This window comes from Oncorhynchus clarkii, chromosome 6 (genome assembly GCF_045791955.1).
Source record: "Oncorhynchus clarkii lewisi isolate Uvic-CL-2024 chromosome 6, UVic_Ocla_1.0, whole genome shotgun sequence".
Classification (NCBI taxonomy): domain Eukaryota; kingdom Metazoa; phylum Chordata; class Actinopteri; order Salmoniformes; family Salmonidae; genus Oncorhynchus; species Oncorhynchus clarkii.
The window spans coordinates 5,853,885-5,876,426 of record NC_092152.1 but is presented as its reverse complement, the minus strand read 5'-3'; the positions used below and the strand labels follow the sequence as shown (position 1 = coordinate 5,876,426).

Here is a 22,542-nt window from a genome sequence, read left to right as displayed (position 1 = left end):
CATGTTGTGTTGCTACCATGTTGTTGTCATGTTGTGTTGCTACCATGTTGTTGTCATGTTGTGTTGCTACCATGTTGTTGTCATGTTGTGTTGCTACCATCTTGTTGTTATGTTGTGTTGCCACCATGTTGTTGTCATGTTGTGTTTCTACCATGTTGTTGTCATGTTGTGTTGCTACCATGTTGTTGTCATGTTGTGTTGCTACCATCTTGTTGTTATGTTGTGTTGCCACCATGTTGTTGTCATGTTGTGTTTCTACCATGTTGTTGTCATGTTGTGTTGCTACCATGTTGTTGTCATGTTGTGTTGCTACCATGTTGTTGTCATGTTGTGTTGTTGTCATGTTGTTGTTATGTTGTGTTGCTACCATGTTGTTGTCATGTTGTGTTGCTACCATGTTGTTGTCATGTTGTCTTGCTACCATGTTGTTTTCATGTTGTGATGCTACCATGTTGTTGCCATGTTGTGTTGCTACCATGTTGTTGTCATGTTGTGTTGCTACCATGTTGTTGTCATGTTGTGCTGCTGCCATGTTGTGTTGCTACCAAGTTGTTGTCATGTTGTGTTGCTACCATGTTGTTGTCATGTTGTGTTGCTACCAAGTTGTTGTCATGTTGTGTTGCTACCAAGTTGTTGTCATGTTGTGTTGCTACCAAGTTGTTGTCATGTTGTGTTGCTACCATGTTGTTGTCATGTTGTGGTGCTACCTTGTTGTTGTCATGTTGTGTTGCTACCATGCTGTGTTGTCATGTGTTGCTGCCTTGCTATGTTGTTGTCTTTAGGTCTCTCTTTATGTAGTGTTGTGGTGTCTCTCTTTATGTAGTGTTGTGGTGTCTCTCTTTATGTAGTGTTGTGGTGTCTCTCTTTATGTAGTGTTGTGGTGTCTCTCTTTATGTAGTGTTGTGGTGTCTCTCTTTATGTAGTGTTGTGGTGTCTCTCTTTATGTAGTGTTGTGGTGTCTCTCTTTATGTAGTGTTGTGGTGTCTCTCTTTATGTAGTGTTGTGGTGTCTCTCTTTATGTAGTGTTGTGGTGTCTCTCTTTATGTAGTGTTGTGGTGTCTCTCTTTATGTAGTGTTGTGGTGTCTCTCTTTATGTAGTGTTGTGGTGTCTCTCTTTATGTAGTGTTGTGGTGTCTCTCTTTATGTAGTGTTGTGTTGTCTCTCTTTATGTAGTGTTGTCTCTCTTTATGTAGTGTTGTGGTGTCTCTCTTTATGTAGTGTTGTGGTGTCTCTCTTTATGTAGTGTTGTGGTGTCTCTCTTTATGTAGTGTTGTGGTGTCTCTCTTTATGTAGTGTTGTGGTGTCTCTCTTTATGTAGTGTTGTGGTGTCTCTCTTTATGTAGTGTTGTGGTGTCTCTCTTTATGTAGTGTTGTGGTGTCTCTCTTTATGTAGTGTTGTGGTGTCTCTCTTTATGTAGTGTTGTGTTGTCTCTCTTTATGTAGTGTTGTCTCTCTTTATGTAGTGTTGTGGTGTCTCTCTTTATGTAGTGTTGTGGTGTCTCTCTTTATGTAGTGTTATGGTGTCTCTCTTTATGTAGTGTTGTGGTGTCTCTCTTTATGTAGTGTTGTGGTGTCTCTCTTTATGTAGTGTTGTGGTGTCTCTCTTTATGTAGTGTTGTGGTGTCTCTCTTTATGTAGTGTTATGGTGTCTCTCTTTATGTAGTGTTGTGGTGTCTCTCTTTATGTAGTGTTGTGGTGTCTCTCTTTATGTAGTGTTGTGGTGTCTCTCTTTATGTAGTGTTGTGGTGTCTCTCTTTATGTAGTGTTGTGGTGTCTCTCTTTATGTAGTGTTGTGGTGTCTCTCTTTATGTAGTGTTGTGGTGTCTCTCTTTATGTAGTGTTATGGTGTCTCTCTTTATGTAGTGTTGTGGTGTCTCTCTTTATGTAGTGTTGTGGTGTCTCTCTTTATGTAGTGTTGTGGTGTCTCACTTGTTGTGATGTGTGTTCTGTCCGATTTTACTATTATATATATTTATTTTTAATCCCAGCCCCCGTCCCCCCGCAGGAGGCCTTTTGTCTTCTGGTAGGCCGTCATTGTAAATACGAATTTGTTATTAACTGACTTGCCTCGTTAAATAAAGGTTAAAATAATTTTTAAAAATATATTCCATGACACTTTTGATAAAATCTTGACTTGACGTGAACCTGTTTATCCACCTGTCCTTCAGACAAGGAGGTGACTGAACATGTTGTTGTGTTGTTTGATGCAAGAAAACCTTTACGGCATAAAAATCATTATTATTTCCCGTACCATTACTACAGAGAATCAGAAGAATTATGCTACCCTCTCTCTGCCTAATGGCTACTTAAGTTATTCAAACCTGTTTCAAAATACAACACTGCCCCTTTAAGACAAAAAAAAACAAGCTCTTTACCTGACTTGCTTTTCAAAGATGTCTAGAAATGTAGACATTTTGTGCTCTTGTAGGAAACAATCACTCCCCCATTGCTGACTACAAATGATCTATAACTGGGCTAATAACTCAGTAACTAGCAAAGAATGTGAACAAAATGTGCACAGCTCTTGCTTTGATCTCAAAACAAGCACATCTACTCACGCCCGCTCATGCTGTAAACACAGTCCAGTTCAAAGTGAAGGGCACAGATCCGTATATGGCAATGGTCTATTTGCATATAGGCCTACTGTAGCTCTGATTGGTTATGCAGCACAGGTCTGTGGAGAGTATGGGCTGAGTCGTGTCAATGCAATAGAATCCTACTCCGACGCGTTCTGCCAACAACAACATTTCTTGCATAATTTTATTTTGTTTCGGTATGCTGCGTTGAAAGTGGCTAATATTCGATCACAATTGCCACAGTAAAGGGAAACGTTGATAGTGTTAACAGGGAAAAACTGAATTTCAATTTCGTGCTTCTCTCCGTCTGTTGTCGTTTTTCTGCACAGTCTCGGGGATACTGCCCACATACTGCCACACTTCTAAGATGGAACATTGGCCGCCACCATGCTTGAAAATATGAATGAGTGGTACTCAGTGATGTGTTTGTATTTGCTCCAAACATAACATTTTGTATTCAGGGCATGAAGTTGATTTCTTTGCTACATTTTCTGCAGTTCTGCTTATTAAGTACCTTGTTGCAAACAGGATGCATGTTTTGGGATATTTTTATTCTGTTCAGGCTTCCTTCTTTTCACTCTGTCATTTAGGTTAGTATTGTGGAGTAACTATAATGCTGTTGATCCATCCTCAGTTTTCTCCTATCACAGCCATTAAACTCTGTAACTTAAAGTCACCATTGACCTCATTGTAAAATGTAATTCCTCTCCGGGCATCTGAGTTATGAAGGACAACAGTATCTTTGTAGAGACTGGTTGTATTTATTAACACCATCCAAAGCGTTAGTAATAACTTCACCATTTTCAAAGGGATATTCCATATCTGCTTTGATTTTTATTTAACCATCTACCAATCGGTGCCCTTCTTTGCAAGGCTTTGGAAAACCTCCCCTGTCTTTGTGTTTGAAATTCACTGCTCGACTGAGGGACCTTGCAGATAATTGTATTAATTTAACTAGGCAAGTCAGTTAACAACAAATTCTTATTTTCAATGACAGTCTAGGAACAGTGGGTTAACTGCCTTGTTCAGGGGCAGAATGACAGATTTTTACCTTGTCAGCTCGGGGATTTGAACTTGCAACCTTCCGGTTACTTGTCCAACTCTCTAACCACTAGGCTACCCTGCCGCCTCTACACTCTAACCACTAGACTACCCTGCCCCCTCTACACTCTAACCACTAGGCTACCCTGCCACCTCTACACTCTAACCACTAGGCTACCCTGCCACCTCTACACTCTAACCACCAGGCTACCCTGCCACCTCTACACTCTAACCACCAGGCTACCCTGCCGCCTCTACACTCTAACCACTAGACTACCCTGCCACCTCTACACTCTAACCACTAGACTACCCTGCCACCTCTACACTCTAACCACTAGACTACCCTGCCACCTCTACACTCTAACCACTAGACTACCCTGCCGCCTCTACACTCTAACCACTAGGCTACCCTGCCGCCTCTACACTCTAACCACTAGACTACCCTGCCGCCTCTACACTCTAACCACTAGACTACCCCGCCGCCTCTACACTCTAACCACTAGACTACCCTGCCACCTCTACACTCTAACCACTAGTCTACCCTGCCGCCTCTACACTCTAACCACTAGACTACCCTGCCGCCTCTACACTCTAACCACTAGACTACCCTGCCGCCTCTACACTCTAACCACTAGACTACCCTGCCACCTCTACACTCTAACCACCAGGCTACCCCGCCGCCTCTACACTCTAACCACTAGACTACCCCGCCGCCTCTACACTCTAACCACTAGACTACCCTGCCGCCTCTACACTCTAACCACTAGACTACCCTGCCGCCTCTACACTCTAACCACTAGACTACCCTGCCACCTCTACACTCTAACCACCAGGCTACCCCGCCGCCTCTACACTCTAACCACTAGACTACCCTGCCACCTCTACACTCTAACCACTAGACTACCCTGCCACCTCTACACTCTAACCACTAGGCTACCCCGCCGCCTCTACACTCTAACCACTAGACTACCCTGCCTCCTCTACACTCTAACCACTAGGCTACCCTGCCACCTCTACACTCTAACCACTAGACTACCCCGCCGCCTCTACACTCTAACCACTAGGCTACCCTGCAACCTCTACACTCTAACCACTAGACTACCCCGCCGCCTCTACACTCTAACCACTAGGCTACCCTGCCTCCTCTACACTCTAACCACTAGGCTACCCCGCCGCCTCTACACTCTAACCACTAGACTACCCTGCCACCTCTACACTCTAACCACTAGACTACCCTGCCACCTCTACACTCTAACCACTAGGCTACCCCGCCGCCTCTACACTCTAACCACTAGACTACCCTGCCTCCTCTACACTCTAACCACTAGGCTACCCTGCCTCCTCTACACTCTAACCACTAGGCTACCCTGCCCCTCTACACTCTAACCACTAGGCTACCCTGCCTCCTCTACACTCTAACCACTAGGCTACCCCGCCGCCTCTACACTCTAACCACTAGACTACCCTGCCCCCTCTACACTCTAACCACTAGACTACCCCGCCGCCTCTACACTCTAACCACTAGACTACCCTGCCGCCTCTACACTCTAACCACTAGACTACCCTGCCGCCTCTACACTCTAACCACTAGACTACCCTGCCACCTCTACACTCTAACCACCAGGCTACCCCGCCGCCTCTACACTCTAACCACTAGACTACCCTGCCACCTCTACACTCTAACCACTAGACTACCCTGCCACCTCTACACTCTAACCACTAGGCTACCCCGCCGCCTCTACACTCTAACCACTAGACTACCCTGCCTCCTCTACACTCTAACCACTAGGCTACCCTGCCGCCTCTACACTCTAACCACTAGACTACCCCGCCGCCTCTACACTCTAACCACTAGACTACCCTGCCGCCCCTACACTCTAACCACTAGACTACCCCGCCGCCTCTACACTCTAACCACTAGACTACCCTGCCGCCCCTACACTCTAACCACTAGACTACCCCGCCGCCTCTACACTCTAACCACTAGACTACCCTGCCACCTCTACACTCTAACCACTAGGCTACCCTGCCACCTCTACACTCTAACCACTAGGCTACCCTGCCGCCTCTACACTCTAACCACTAGACTACCCCGCCGCCTCTACACTCTAACCACTAGACTACCCTGCCCCCTCTACACTCTAACCACTAGACTACCCCGCCGCCTCTACACTCTAACCACTAGACTACCCCGCCGCCTCTACACTCTAACCACTAGACTACCCTGCCCCCTCTACACTCTAACCACTAGACTACCCTGCCGCCTCTACACTCTAACCACTAGACTACCCCGCCGCCTCTACACTCTAACCACTAGACTACCCTGCCGCCTCTACACTCTAACCACTAGACTACCCCGCCGCCTCTACACTCTAACCACTAGACTACCCTGCCCCCTCTACACTCTAACCACTAGACTACCCCGCCGCCTCTACACTCTAACCACTAGACTACCCCGCCGCCTCTACACTCTAACCACTAGACTACCCTGCCCCCTCTACACTCTAACCACTAGACTACCCTGCCGCCTCTACACTCTAACCACTAGACTACCCCGCCGCCTCTACACTCTAACCACTAGACTACCCTGCCGCCTCTACACTCTAACCACTAGACTACCCCGCCGCCTCTACACTCTAACCACTAGACTACCCTGCCGCCTCTACACTCTAACCACCAGGCTCACCTGCCGCCCCAGAGACTGGTATGTGTAGGATACAGAGATGAGGTAGTCATTAAAGAAACATGTTGAACACTATTATTGAAAGAAAAACAAATACATTCAAAATATTTATTTGAAAACAGCTTAATATTTTGTAAAAGCACAATATTTCGGTAATCACATCACCCCAACTTTTCCGTTTTATGCAAAATAACACATACAATGTACTGTTCTTGAGTTCCATGCAACTTATTTTGTGACTTGTTATTAAGCAAAGTTTTACTCCTGAACGTATTTAGGCTTGCCATAACAAAGGTGTTGAGTACTTATTGACTCAAGACATTTCAGATTTTCATTTTTTAATTCATTTGTTAACGTTTCTAAAAACATAATTCCACTTTGACATTATGGGGCCAGTGACACGAAATCCATTTCAAATTCAGGCTATAACAGAACAAAAAATCAAGGGGTGTGAGTACCCTGAAGGCACTGTATATACAGTACTTAGGCTTACTAGTAAACATTAGATCGTCACGAGCCAACCGCATGTTGCAGCGAAAGTTCAGTCAGTCCCAACACCTTAGCCATAAACACCAAGAGGTCCGAAGCTCTTGAGAAGGTCAGTACTGTAGTGTAGGTGTTGTAACAAGGACCTTACAAATGTAACGTATTCACAACGTATCAAGGACCTTACAAATGTAACGTATTCACAACGTATCAAGGACCTTACAAAAGTAACGTATTCACAACGTATCAAGGACCTTACAAATGTAACGTATTCACAACGTATCAAGGACCTTACAAATGTAACGTATTCACAACGTATCAAGGACCTTACAAAAGTAACGTATTCACAACGTATCAAGGACCTTACAAATGTAACGTATTCACAACGTATCAAGGACCTTACAAATGTAACGTATTCACAACGTATCAAGGACCTTACAAATGTAACGTATTCACAACGTATCAAGGACCTTACAAATGTAACGTATTCACAACGTATCAAGGACCTTACAAAAGTAACGTATTCACAACGTATCAAGGACCTTACAAATGTAACGTATTCACAACGTATCAAGGACCTTACAAATGTAACGTATTCACAACGTATCAAGGACCTTACAAATGTAACGTATTCACAACGTATCAAGGACCATACAAAAGTAACGTATTCACAACGTATCAAGGACCTTACAAAAGTAACGTATTCACAACGTATCAAGGACCGTACAAATGTAACGTATTCACAACGTTAATCATCCTGAGTAGTTAGTAGTTGCAGTATTATCAAAGTGCTGTGGAACTTTGCCTTAGCCCCCCCCCCCCCCCCCCCCCCCCCACAGATACACACTCTTCGCCAGATGGAAACATTGACCTTGTCTTGGAGAGGGGGGGGAGGGGGGAGGAGGAGAGAAACTGTGTGAAAGATGGCGGCCCTAATGGTGAATCTCTCATGTTTTAATGTTCTCTGCACATACATTGGATTGTAATTATTAGTTTAATTACTACGACGTCGTTATCATCAAGGGCAAATTGAACACACTGACTGTGTTCACATTGCTCACTTTGACTGATAGAGGGTACGGTGTGCCAAGGCCTGAGGCGTGTGTGGCAAGCACACTCCCAACGTGTCTACCCGCTCTGGACTGGCACATGATGTATCTGGATGATAACAATGATAATAAAAACTATCAGTCATCATATCAGTTATTAACCAAAAAAAATGTTTATTTCATAAAAACTAGGTGGTATTGGCATAGTAGCAAGGGCATTGCCAGGAAGTAAACCAACGTAGGTAGACCAGGAAGTAAACCATTGAAGTGAACCAAGGTAGTAGACCATGGAGGTAGACCAGGAAGTAAACCAATGAAGTGAACCAAGGTAGTAGACCAGGGAGGTATACCAGGGAAGTAGACCAGGGAGGTAGACCAGGGAAGTAGACCAGGGGAGTAGACCAGGGAAGTAGACCAGGGAAGTAGACCGGGGAAGTAGACCAGGGAAGTAGACCAGGGAAGTAGACCAGGGAAGTAGACCAGGGAAGTAGACCAGGGAAGTAGACCAGGGATTTAGACCAGGGAAGTAGACCAGGGAGGTAGACCAGGGAAGTAGACCAGGGAAGTAGACCGGGGAAGTAGACCGGGGAAGTAGACCGGGGAAGTAGACAGGGGGTGTAGACCAGGGATTTAGACCAGGGAAGTAGACCAGGGAAGTAGACCAGGGGTTTAGACCAGGGAGGTAGACCAGGGAAGTAGACCGGGGAAGTAGACCGGGGAAGTAGACCGGGGAAGTAGACAGGGGAAGTAGACCGGGGAAGTAGACAGGGGAAGTAGACCAGGGAAGTAGACAGGGGGTGTAGACCAGGGAAGTAGACCGGGGAGGTAGACCAGGGAAGTAGACCAGGGATTTAGACCGGGGAAGTAGACCGGGGAAGTAGACCGGGGAAGTAGACCAGGGAAGTAGACCAGGGAAGTAGACCAGGGAGGTAGACCAGGGAAGTAGACCAGGGATTTAGACCAGGGAAGTAGACCGGGGAAGTAGACCAGGGAAGTAGACCAGGGATTTAGACCAGGGGAATAGACCAGGGAAGTAGACCAGGGGTTTAGAACAGTGAAGTAGACCAGGGAAGTAGACCAGGGGTTTAGACCAGGGAAGTAGACCAGAGAAGTAGACCAGGGAAGTAGACCAGGGAAGTATACCAGGGAAGTAGACCGGGGAAGTAGACCAGGGGTTTAGACCAGGGAAGTAGACCAGGGAAGTAGACCAGGGAAGTAGACCAGGGAAGTAGACCAGGGAAGTAGACCAGGGAGGTAGACCAGGGAAGTAGACCAGGGAGGTAGACCAGAGAAGTAGACCAGGGGTTGAGACCAGAGAAGTAGACCAGGGGTTGAGACCAGGGAGGTAGACCAGGGAAGTAGACCAGGGGTTTAGACCAGGGAAGTAGACCAGGGTTTGAGACCAGGGAGGTAGACCAGGGAGGTAGACCAGGGGTTGAGACCAGGGAGGTAGACCAGGGAAGTAGACCAGGGGTTTAGACCAGGGAGGTAGACCAGGGGTTGAGACCAGGGAAGTAGACCAGGGAAGTAGACCAGGGAGGTAGACCAGGGAAGTAGGCCAAGGGAGGTAGACCAGGGGTTCAGACCAGGGAGGTAGACCAGGGAAGTAGACCGGGGGTTGAGACCAGGGAAGTAGACCAGGGAGGTAGACCAGGGGTTGAGACCAGGGAAGTAGACCAGGGAAGTAGACCAGGGAGGTAGACCAGGGAAGTAGACCAGGGAAGTAGACCAGGGAAGTAGACCAGGGGTTGAGACCAGGGAGGTAGACCAGGGGTTGAGACCAGAGAAGTAGACCAGGGAAGTAGACCAGGGAGGTAGACCAGGGAAGTAGACCAGGGAGGTAGACCAGGGAAGTAGACCAAGGGAGGTAGACCAGGGGTTCAGACCAGGGTGGTAGACCAGGGAGGTAGACCAGGGGTTGAGACCAGGGAGGTAGACCAGGGGTTGAGACCAGGGAGGTAGACCAGGGAGGTAGACCAGGGAAGTAGACCAAGGGAGGTAGACCAGGGAAGTAGACCAGGGAAGTAGACCAGGGAAGTAGACCAGGGGTTTAGACCAGGGAGGTAGACCAGGGAAGTAGACCAGGGGTTTAGACCAGGGAGGTAGACCAGGGAAGTAGACCAGGGAAGTAGACCAGGGAAGTAGACCAGGGAGGTAGACCAGGAAGGTAGACCAGGGAAGTAGACCAGGGGTGTAGACCAGGGAAGTAGACCAGGGAAGTAGACCAGGGAAGTAGACCAGGGGTTGAGACCAGGGAGGTAGACCAGGGAAGTAGACCAGGGAAGTAGACCAGGGAATCTCAACTGTAGACACTCACAATGTCAGTGGTTTTGGCACAACAACGATTTTATAACGTTAATAATGATACCAATGTCTCTGCTCTTCTCATCATGACCACCATAATGAATACTTTATCCATCTATAGATACATCCAGCTCAGCTCTTATCAAGTTCACACATCCAGCTCTTGTAGGGGGTTATCAAGTTCACACATCCTGCTCTTGTAGGGGGTTATCAAGTTCATACATCCTGCTATCGTAGAGGGTTATCAAGTTCACACATCCTGCTCTTGTAAGGTGTTATCAAGTTCATACATCCTGCTATCGTAGAGGGTTATCAAGTTCATACATCCTGCTATCGTAGAGGGTTATCAAGTTCACACATCCTGCTCTCGTAGGGGGTTTTCAAGTTCACACATCCAGCTCTTGTAGGGGGTTATCAAGTCCATACATCCTGCTCTCGTAGAGGGTTATCAAGTTCACACATCTAGCTCTTGTGGGGGGTTATCAAGTTCACACATCTAGCTATTGTAGGGGGTTATCAAGTTCATACATCCGGCTATCGTAGGGGGTTATCAAGTTCATACATCCTGCTCTTTTAGGGGGTTATCAAGTTCACACATCCAGCTATCATAGGGGGTTATCAAGTTAATACATCCAGCTCTTGTAGGGGGTTATCAAGTTCACACATCCTGCTCTCGTAGGGGGTTATCAAGTTCACACATCCAGCTGTTGTAGGGGGTTATCAAGTCCATACATCCTACTAACGTAGAGGGTTATCAAGTTCACACATCTAGCTCTTGTAGGGGGTTATCAAGTTCACACATCTAGCTCTTGTAGAGGGTTATCAAGTTCACACATCTAGCTCTTGTAGGGGGTTATCAAGTTCACACATCCAGCTGTTGTAGGGGGTTATCAAGTCCATACATCCTACTAACATAGAGGGTTATCAAGTTCACACATCTAGCTCTTGTAGGGGGTTATCAAGTTCATACATCCAGCTCTTGTAGGGGGTTATCAAGTCCATACATCCTGCTCTCGTAGGGGGTTATCAAGTTCACACATCCAGCTCTTGTAGGGGGTTATCAAGTCCATACATCCTGCTCTCGTAGAGGGTTATCAAGTTCACACATCTAGCTCTTGTGGGGGTTATCAAGTTCACACATCTAGCTCTTGTAGGGGGTTATCAAGTTCATACATCCGGCTATCGTAGGGGGTTATCAAGTTCATACATCCTGCTCTTTTAGGGGGTTATCAAGTTCACACATCCAGCTATCTTAGGGGGTTATCAAGTTAATACATCCAGCTCTTGTAGGGGGTTATCAAGTTCACACATCCTGCTCTCGTAGGGGGTTATCAAGTTCACACATCCAGCTGTTGTAGGGGGTTATCAAGTCCATACATCCTACTAACGTAGAGGGTTATCAAGTTCACACATCTAGCTCTTGTAGGGGGTTATCAAGTTCATACATCCAGCTCTTGTAGGGGGTTATCAAGTCCATACATCCTGCTCTCGTAGGGGGTTATCAAGTTCACACATCCAGCTCTTGTAGGGGGTTATCAAGTCCATACATCCTGCTCTCGTAGAGGGTTATCAAGTTCACACATCTAGCTCTTGTGGGGGTTATCAAGTTCACACATCTAGCTCTTGTAGGGGGTTATCAAGTTCATACATCCGGCTATCGTAGGGGGTTATCAAGTCCATACATCCTGCTCTTTTAGGGGGTTATCAAGTTCACACATCCAGCTCTTGCATGGGGTGATCCAAGATCAAACATTATCCTAAGGAATTGTTTTGACTCAAGTTGAATTTAGTTTCAAAGACAATGTGGTTCTCTTTCATCTATCTGAAAGCATCGGTCTGAACACATTCTGCTGACTCGTGCTATGCTCAATCAGCAACACACTGCAGAGTTTTACCACATGTTGTGTGTGATACAGTGTGTTATCAGTACAGTCACTACTACCACTATCTGTAACAGCAAGCCTAGTCAGCATGTCTAACTGTAGAACAAAGAAGGTGTGCTGTTAAAAAAAAACTAAAGAGGTTCAAGGCATTCTTCATGATATTAAAATGCTTTCATTGTTGTGGCACGTTCAACGGAACAGAATTCTAGAAGTCAACTGTTTTTTTTCTCTGTTGCAGGTCGGGGAGTGTTTCTAACGACTGGGGTGAGATTTATGCCTTTGTGAAGAATCTGACAGATCGATTTGTGAGGTAAGCATTTTGTATTCTTTACAAATGACTTGTGGTCTGGCAAATGGACAAGGACTGAGTGTAATGGATAAAAGTGTTGGGTAAGTCAAGGAACAAGGGTGGACTGGATATGTTTGTTAAAATGGAATCTTGGAGATTTCAACAAATCCACAAATGCCACTTTTATCAATGCCAGCACTATGTCACATCTGAGTTTTAAACGTTCTTCTGATCAACTTCTGTCTAGCTAAACCACTTATTCAATGTTTTCCCAGTCCACCAATATAGCCCATCCCTACATAACGTACCAACTAGCATAGTTTAAAAGTACTCATGTCCAACCTGGGTTAAAATAGAGGATAAAAATGATCAGGAAAAAAGTTAATAAAATAAAATTGAAGGCAGAGTTTTTTTTTTTATAGCAACGTTGGTTGACTCAACGCTATGTGCTTGTCCAGACGGTATCGACCCAGCCAAACTGAAATGAATAAATGGTTTGTTGAAGAACATAGCAAGCAGGCCCGGTGGGAGTGGGAGGCAGCGAGGATCAGGCTTCTGGGCTGTGAGAATGGCCATTTGTAACCGGGGTGGTTCAGATCCACACATAGATATCTATCTCCCCTTCCTACCGCAGAGGGGGCCGGAAGACCGGGGTTCAAGTACTATTTGATATCTTTCAAGTAATTGAAGCGTTTGTTCTAGCCTTCCAAGAGGGCCAGATGGACGAGGTTTAAAGTATTGGGACTATTCTATTGGTCCGTTATGTCAGGCAGGCAAGCTCAATCAAGTGCAGATAAAGTTTTAGAAATGTATTTCGAATAGGATTTGAACCCAGGTGGTCTGCGTGAAATGGGTGTGTACAGTAAGGCCAACAGGACACAGAGAGGCGAGGACAATCTCCTACACAATGCTCCTTTACCAGGAACACTTCTGTTCTGCCATGTGGAGCGTGAAATCTGGACAGATTTCTCTCTTCTGGTTTTTCTCCAGATTTTGGATTTCTCCCTGGCACCTCAAGCAAGCTCTTGATTTATTCAGTGTGTTGTTTGAAAGAGAAAACTGGGAGGAGAAAAAAAAAAAGGATTTTAATTGCAATTTTAATTTCAGTCTAGCCTGAGATGTTAGGCTAAACATATTTAGATATCTGATCTGTTAGGTATTTATGGGGAATAGATGTGATTCTAGCCAGTCCATCACCCATCTAAAGTTGCAAATAATACTCATCTTTTGACTCACACAATTTCTCATTAATAACTAAATCCAAGTCTCAATCTCCACAAACAAATGACTCAGTCAGCCTCTGAAAAGCCTTCTCAGAAAGGACGTGATCCATACGTCTGCTGTGTTTTCTTGCCAGACTTGTCCGTGTGGCTAAAAGATGCTATGTGGGTCTGACTGTGGGAAAGGACTAGCTGAGACTAGTTGAGACTAGCTGAGACTAGTTGAGACTAGCTGAGACTAGCTGAGACTATCTGAGGATAGCTGAGACTATCTGAGACTAGCTGAGACTAGCTGAGGCTACCTGAGGATAGCTGAGACTAGTTGAGACTAGCTAAGACTAGCTGAGACTAGCTGAGACTAGCTGAAGATAGCTGAGACAAGTTGAGACTAGCTGAGACTAGCTGAGAATATCTGAGACTAGCTGAGACTAGCTGAGGATAGCTGAGACTAGCTGAGAATATCTGAGACTAGCTGAGACTATCTGAGGATAGCTGAGACTAGCTGAGGATAGCTGAGACTAGCTGAGACTAGCTGAGACTAGTTGAGACTAGCTGAGACTAGCTGAGGATATCTGAGACTAGTTGAGACTAGCTGAGACTAGCTGATACTAGCTGAGACTAGTTGAGACTAGTTGAGACTAGCTGAGACTAGGTAAGACTAGTTGAGACTAGATGAGACTAGCTGAGACTATCTGATACTAGTTGAGACTAGTTGAGACTAGCTAAGTCTAGCTGAGACTAGCTGAGACTAGTTGAGACTAGCTGAAACTAGCTGAGATTAGCTGAGACTAGCTGAGACTAGGCCATGTGTCATGTGGGTGGGAGAAAGCAGCACCTCTCCTTATGCTCTGAAGAACTCACATCTCTGAGGACTTTTTTATTTTTCAGAGTTTGTAAAGGTCTTTTTTTTTTAGCTAAATATTTATATCCATGCACAGCTGTGTTTGCACCTTTGCTGATAAATGAATAAGTATCAGTCAAGGCAAAAGTAACGGACAGGTGGAACGGCCACATTTAGATTGTGTGGGTTTGGTCTGGAAGCAAGCGCATGACTGTCCATTTCCCATTCACACCCTCATACATTGACAGGCATAAAAATGTATTGCACAACATCCTGTATGTGTGTATGTGGGGGGGGGGGGGGGGGGGGGGGGGGGGGGGGGGGTGAGTCATGACAATCTGTTTCCTGTATGTTAACCACTTCCTGGTACTAGAATCAGGTGATACAAACTAGTGTATCGGTATCTTGTATACCATGTAACATTTCATTTCGTCGCACTGCATATCTAATATAATGTCTTTACACTTAACAGCCTATTCAATAACTATCTATAGCATGCTGGTTTTATGATGTCAATGACAACATAATGATCACACCTTCACAGATTGCTGAGTGTTACATCACTGTGAATTCTCCAAGGAAAAAGGATGTCTAGAATAGGATACAATAATACTAATGATAATACTGTATATTGACCTGATATAAATTCTACTGTAATTTTAACCTGATATATATTCTACTGTAATATTAACCTGATATATATTCTACTGTATATTGACCTAATATATATTCTAATGTAATATTAACCTGATATATATTCTACTGATATATTAACCTGATATATATTCTACTGTAATATTGACCTGATATATATTCTACTGTATATTAACCTGATATATATTCTACTGTAATATTAACCCGATATATATTCTACTGTAATACTAACCTGATATATTTTCTACTGTATATTAACCTGACATATATTCTACTGTATTTTGAACTGATATATATTCCACTGAAATATTAACCTGATATATATTCTACTGTACTATTAACCTGATATATATTATACTGTAATATTAAACTGATATATATTCTACTGTAATATTAACCTGATATATATTCTACTGTACTATTAACCTGATATATATTCTACTGTAATATTAACCTAAATATATATTCTACTGTAACATTAAACTGATATATATTCTACTGTAATATTAACCTGATATATATTATACTGTATATTAACCTGATATATATTCTACTGTATATTAACCTGATATATATTATACTGTAATATTAACCTGATATATATTCTACTGTACTATTAACCTGATATATATTCTACTGTAATATTAACCTGATATATATTCTACTGTAATATTAACCTGATATATATTCTACTGTAATATTAACCTGATATATTTTCTACTGTAATATTAAACTGATATATATTCTACTGTAATATTAACCTGATATATATTATACTGTATATTAACCTGATATATATTCTACTGTCTATTAACCTGATATATATTATACTGTAATATTAACCTGATATATATTCTACTATAATATTAACCCGATATATATTCTACTGTAATATTAAACTGATATATATTCTACTGTAATATTAACCTGATATATATTCTACTGTAATATTGACCTGATATATATTCTACTGTATATTAGCCTGATATATATTCTACTGTAATATTAACCCAATATATATTCTACTGTAATACTAACCTGATATATTTTCTACTGTATATTAACATTATATATTTTCTACTGTATTTTGAACTGATATATATTCTACTATAATATTAACCTGATATATATTCTACTGTACTATTAACCTGATATATATTCTACTGTATTTTGAACTGATATATATTCTACTGTAATATTAAGCTGATATATATTCTACTGTACTATTTAACCTGATATATATTATACTGTAATATTAACCTGATATATATTCTACTGTAATATTAAACTGATATATATTCTACTGTAATATTAACCTGATATATATTATACTGTATATTAACCTGATATATATTCTACTGTATTTTGAACTGATATATATTCTACTGTAATATTAACCTGATATATATTCTACTGTACTATTAACCTGATATATGTTATACTGTAATATTAAACTGATATATATTCTACTGTAATATTAACCTGATATATATTCTACTGTACTATTAACCTGATATATATTCTACTGTAATATTAACCTGATATATATTCTACTGTAATATTAACCTGATATATATTCTACTGCAATATTAACCTGATATATATTCTACTGTAATATTAACCTGATATATATTCTACTGTAATATTAAACTGATATATATTCTACTGTAATATTAACCTGATATATATTATACTGTATATTAACCTGATATATATTCTACTGTATTTTGAACTGATATATATTCTACTGTAATATTAACCTGATATATATTCTACTGTACTATTAACCTGATATATATTATACTGTAATATTAAACTGATATATATTCTACTGTAATATTAACCTGATATATATTCTACTGTACTATTAACCTGATATATATTCTACTGTACTATTAACCTAAATATATATTCTACTGTAATATTAAACTGATATATATTCTACTGTAATATTAACCTGATATATATTATACTGTATATTAACCTGATATATATTCTACTGTATATTAACCTGATATATATTATACTGTAATATTAACCTGATATATATTCTACTGTACTATTAACCTGATATATATTCTACTGTAATATTAACCTGATATATATTCTACTGTAATATTAACCTGATATATATTTTACTGCAATATTAACCTGATATATATTCTAGTGTAATATTAACCTGATATATATTCTACTGTAATATTAAACTGATATATATTCTACTGTAATATTAACCTGATATATATTATACTGTATATTAACCTGATATATATTCTACTGTATATTAACCTGATATATATTATACTGTAATATTAACCTGATATATATTCTACTGTAATATTAACCCGATATATATTCTACTGTAATATTAAACTGATATATATTCTACTGTAATATTAACCTGATATATATTCTACTGTATATTAACCTGATATATATTCTACTGTAATTTTAGCCTGATATATATTCTTCTGTGTTGTTTAATTCCAGCCCCAGCATGAGGGTCTCCTTTATAGTGTTTTCGTCTTCAGCCAAAGTGATGTTACCTCTCACTGGAGACAGGTGTGGTATCCCTCCTATTGAGAATGACATAACATATAATAAGCCTTGTAATAACACATTATAAGCGTTCATATTACATGCTTATAACAGTCATAACTATGGACATTGTTATTTGTATCCACTGGCAAAAACACTGTGCCAGAAAATGTTGGATGGTGAGTTGATGTCTTTCCGTTTGAAGGTATGAAATCCAGGAAGGCCTGGAGAGACTGAGAGAGGTGAAGCCTGCAGGGGAGACCTACATGCATGAAGGGATTAAAGAGGTGCAGTATGGGTAACACGTTCATTGGATAGTCCCCAATACATACTTTACAGATGTTGAACTATCCATTAACCCTAAACCTAACCCTAAACCTAACCCTAAACCTTACTCTAAACCTAACCCTAATCCTTACCCTAAACCTTACCCTAAACTTAATCCCAAACCTAATCCTAATCCTAAACCAAATCCCAAACCTTACCCTAAACCTAATCCTTACCCTAAACCTTACCCTAAACCTAATCCTAAACTGAATCCTAAACCTTACCCTAAACCTTACCTTAAACCTAATCCTAATCCTAAACCTTACCCTAAACCTTACCCTAAACCTAATCCTAAACCGAATCCTAAACCTAGTCTAAACCACTAGCCAGTGGTCACCTCACTAGAGAAGCCTTCAGTACTGGGCATAATATCCCCCACATTATAATCATTACAGTAAAATACTGTGTTAGCATTTTCAGTCTGCCAATGACCCTGCCTGTGCTAGCATTGTCGGTCTGCCACTGACCCTGTCTGTGCAAGCCTTGTCAGTCTGCCGTTTGACCCTATTTGTGCTAGCCTTGTCAGTCTTCCATTTGATCCTATCTGTGCTACCATTGTCAGTCTGCCATTTGATCCTATCTGTGCTACCATTGTCAGTCTGCCATTTGATCCTATCTGTGCTAGCCTTGTCAGTCTGCCAATGACCATGCCTGTGCTAGCCTTGTCAGTCTGCCATTTGATCCTATCTGTCCTAGCCTAATAGCTAGGCGTTTGACCCTATCTGTGCTAGCCTAACGGCTAGGCGTTTGACCCTATCTGTGCTAGCCTAACAGCTAGGCGTTTGACCCCATCTGTGCTAGCCTAACAGCTAGGCGTTTGACCCTATCTGTGCTAGCCTAACAGCTAGGCGTTTGACCCTATCTGTGCTAGCCTAACAGCTAGGCGTTTGACCCTATCTGTGCTAGCCTAACAGCTAGGCGTTTGACCCTATCTGTGTTAGCCTAACAGCTAGGCGTTTGACCCTATCTGTGCTAGCCTAACAGCTAGGCGTTTGACCCTATCTGTGCTAGCCTAACAGCTAGGCGTTTGACCCTATCTGTGCTAGCCTAACAGCTAGGCATTTGACCCTATCTGTGCTAGCCTAACGTGCTAGCCTAGCGTTTGCTATCTGTGCTAGCCTAGCGTTTGCTGTGTTGGCACTAAACACGGTTTAAAATAGGGAGCAATTCAAAAGCCTACCATGCTGGAAGTACTCCAGGTGAACTAACGAATACATTATGACTCCTCTATAACAGTTCATTTTGAATGTATTCTCCTTCTGTAGACATGTCAGGTGTATTATAGGTTGGGGTCACTGCCATTTCAATTATAGTCAACTCAGCCAGGAAGTAAACTTACAAAAAATGGAATTCCAATTCCAATTTTCCTAATTGGAAAGCATGAAGCAAAATTGTAATTGGAGTTGTAATTTCCATTTACTTCCTGTAATTTCCGTTTACTTCCTGAGTTGACTGAACAGTAGGCCTAATGGAACTGACACCAACCCTCTTACTCTATAGTGTTATTTACTAATAAAGCTCATATCTCTCTGTTTATTCTTTGTGTTTGAACCTGAAAAGGCAAACCTTCAAATCAAAGCCCAAGCGACCAAGTCCTCCAGCATCATCGTGGCTTTGACGGACGGAAAGCTGGAGGTCTATGTACATGAACTAACAGTTGAAATGGTGAGTTTTTTTTATCCAAACGAAAATTATTCACGTTTACAAGGTGAAAATGATGGTTTTCTAATAACAGACTAAGCCCAGTCTTAGACTAAAAAGCAGGCTCAATTGAGAATTTCCATGAAAAAAATAAAAATAAATGATAATGTATAATCTGGGTCGAAGAATTCTGGCATGAATGTTCAATTCAGAGAGTTACTTGTTGGTTTAAATTTAAAGTTGTTCTGTTTTTTTTTTCTTTCTTTCAATTCAACTCAATTCAATTCAATTCAACTCAATTCAATTCAATTCAATTCAATTCAAGGGCTTTATTGGCATGGGAAACATGTGTTAACATTGCCAAAGCAAGTGAGGTAGATAATATATAAAGTGAATATATAAAGTGAAATAAACAATAAAACAATATCTTTCTCTAATGCAGGCCAACGATGCAAGGTACTACGGTGCTCGTGTGTACTGTGTTGGTATCAAGGACTTTGACGAGCAACAGCTAGCCGAGGTGGCTGACACCAAAGATCAAGTGTTTCCTGTTAAAGATGGCTTCCATGCACTCAAAGGCATTGTGAATTCAGTAAGACATGTTCATTTATTCACTGTTTTACTCTGAAGTAGGCGGTGAGTTTTCAAGGCACTACCTTCTTGTGGGAAAAAAAATACCTTTTGTTTGATGCTTGTAGGTAGCTTAGTGGTTAGAGCGTTGGAATAGTAACCAAAAGGTTGCTAGATCAAATCCCCGAGCTGACAAGGTACAAATCTGTCGTTCTACCCCTGAACAGGCAGTTAACCCACTGTTCCTAGGCTGTCATTGAAAATAAGAATTTGTTCTTACTGACTTGCCTAGTTAAATAAAGGTAAAATTGGAAAGACTCTCCATTTAGGTAGATGGAAAGAGAGTAGGTACATGGAAAGAAAGTAAGTAGATGGAAAGAGAGTAGGTAGATGGAAAGAGAGGAGGTAGATGGAAACAGAGGAGGTAGATGGAAACAGAGTAGATAGTAGGTAGATGGAAAGAGAGTAGTTAGATGGAAAGAGAGAGTAGGTAGATGGAAAGAGAGTAGGTAGATGGAAAGATAGGAGGTAGATGGAAACAGAGTAGATAGTAGGTAGATGGAAAGAGAGTAGGTAGATGGAAAGAGAGTAGTTAGATGGAAAGAGAGTAGGTAGATGGAAAGAGAGGAGGTAGATGGAAACATAGTAGGTAGATGGAAAGAGAGTAGATAGATGGAAAGAGAGTAGGTAGATGGAAAGAGAGGAGGTAGATGGAAACAGAGTAGATAGTAGGTAGATGGAAAGAGAGTAGTTAGATGGAAAGAGAGAGTAGGTAGATGGAAAGAGAGTAGGTAGATGGAAAGATAGGAGGTAGATGGAAACAGAGTAGATAGTAGGTAGATGGAAAGAGAGTAGGTAGATGGAAAGAGAGTAGTTAGATGGAAAGAGAGTAGGTAGATGGAAAGAGAGGAGGTAGATGGAAACATAGTAGGTAGATGGAAAGAGAGTAGATAGATGGAAAGAGAGTAGGTAGATGGAAAGAGAGAGTAGGTAGATGGAAAGAGAGGAGGTAGATGGAAACAGAGTAGATAGTAGGTAGATGGAAAGAGAGTAGTTAGATGGAAAGAGAGTAGTTAGATGGAAAGAGAGAGTAGGTAGATGGAAAGAGAGTAGGTAGATGGAAGGAGAGTAGATAGTAGGTAGATGGAAAGAGAGAGTAGGTAGATGGAAAGAGAGAGTAGGTACATGGAAAGAGAGAGTAGGTAGATGGAAAGAGAGAGTAGGTAATAACTGCTTGTGGCTCTCTGTGTTTCAACATGTAGACAGGAAAGGCTGTGTTTAACCACCTACAGTAACAGAATCCGCAGGAGGACAGCGCTGTCCTCAGTGCTGACAGTTAGTCATTGGCAGTGTTTGGGGAAGCTACTCTGAAAATATAGTTTTTTTTCCAAGCTACCAATTACTTCACACCGGAATAAGTTACACTAAATCTACCTTTAAGATAAATAGATTTTTTACTAACATTACTTTGAAAAAGTCCAAACTTCATCCAAACTACTTCATGAAAAAGTATCATATGTAAATTTGACATGATACACTACAACTTGCAAGAACATGTCACTTTGGGGTCATATGTTAACAGAATATGTAATTTAGCCTACTTAAAAACAAATAAAACAAAGTTCAAGTGAGAATTAGACATGTCTGAAAGAAAGTTCTGGTCTACTACACTAGTTAGCTACACTGCTACATGGTGAAACAGTAGTGTGTAGTTCCAGTAGCTAGCTACACCGCTACATGGTAAAACAGTAGTGTGTAGTTCCAGTAGCTAGCTACACCGCTACATGGTAAACCAGTAGTGTGTAGTTCCAGTAGCTAGCTACACCGCTACATGGTAAACCAGTAGTGTGTAGTTCCAGTAGTTAGCTACATTGCTACATGGTAAAACAGTAGTGTGTAGTTCCAGTAGTTAGCTACATCGCTACATGGTAAACCAGTAGTGTGTAGTTCCAGTAGTTAGCTACACCGCTACATGGTAAAACAGTAGTGTGTAGTTCCAGTAGTTAGCTACACCGCTACATGGTAAAACAGTAGTGTGTAGTTCCAGTAGTTAGCTACATGCTAAAACAGTAGTGTGTAGTTCCAGTAGTTAGCTAGACCGCTACCTGGTAAAACAGTAGTGTGTAGCTCCAGTAATTAGCTACATCGCTACATGGTAAAACGTGTATTAACTACTGGAAACACTACCTTAATTGTAATTTTGTTCATCTACCACCAAGCTACTGCAACATTTAGTTACATTACTAATTGAACAATAGTGTTTGACCAAAATCGGAAAACACACATTCTCACGCAACCCCTAATCGCTGCAAAGCTCCAAAGTTGCACAATTTTGACCAGCTGAATTACTGTTTGTGTTCCAAAGGAAACACACAGAGAGAGAGAGAGAGAGGGAGAGAGAGAGAGAGAGAGAGACAGCATTCTCCAGTGATTAGTAATC

The 22,542-nt window shown here is 41.8% G+C and overlaps 1 protein-coding gene across 1 annotated transcript in view; it reads left to right on the top strand.

Annotated features, from left to right (window-relative positions):
* The first annotated feature begins 12,264 nt into the window (after nucleotides 1-12,264).
* Nucleotides 12,265-22,542, top strand: part of LOC139410566 (anthrax toxin receptor 2-like) — a 138,058-nt gene continuing 127,780 nt past the window's right edge. Inside the window, exons 1-5 of the mRNA XM_071155857.1 lie at nucleotides 12,265-12,332; nucleotides 17,517-17,588; nucleotides 17,770-17,851; nucleotides 19,452-19,556; nucleotides 19,975-20,124. Of these exons, the coding sequence (XP_071011958.1) occupies nucleotides 17,524-17,588; nucleotides 17,770-17,851; nucleotides 19,452-19,556; nucleotides 19,975-20,124 (402 nt within the window). The 5' untranslated portion in view covers nucleotides 12,265-12,332; nucleotides 17,517-17,523. The remainder of the gene's footprint in view (nucleotides 12,333-17,516; nucleotides 17,589-17,769; nucleotides 17,852-19,451; nucleotides 19,557-19,974; nucleotides 20,125-22,542) is intronic.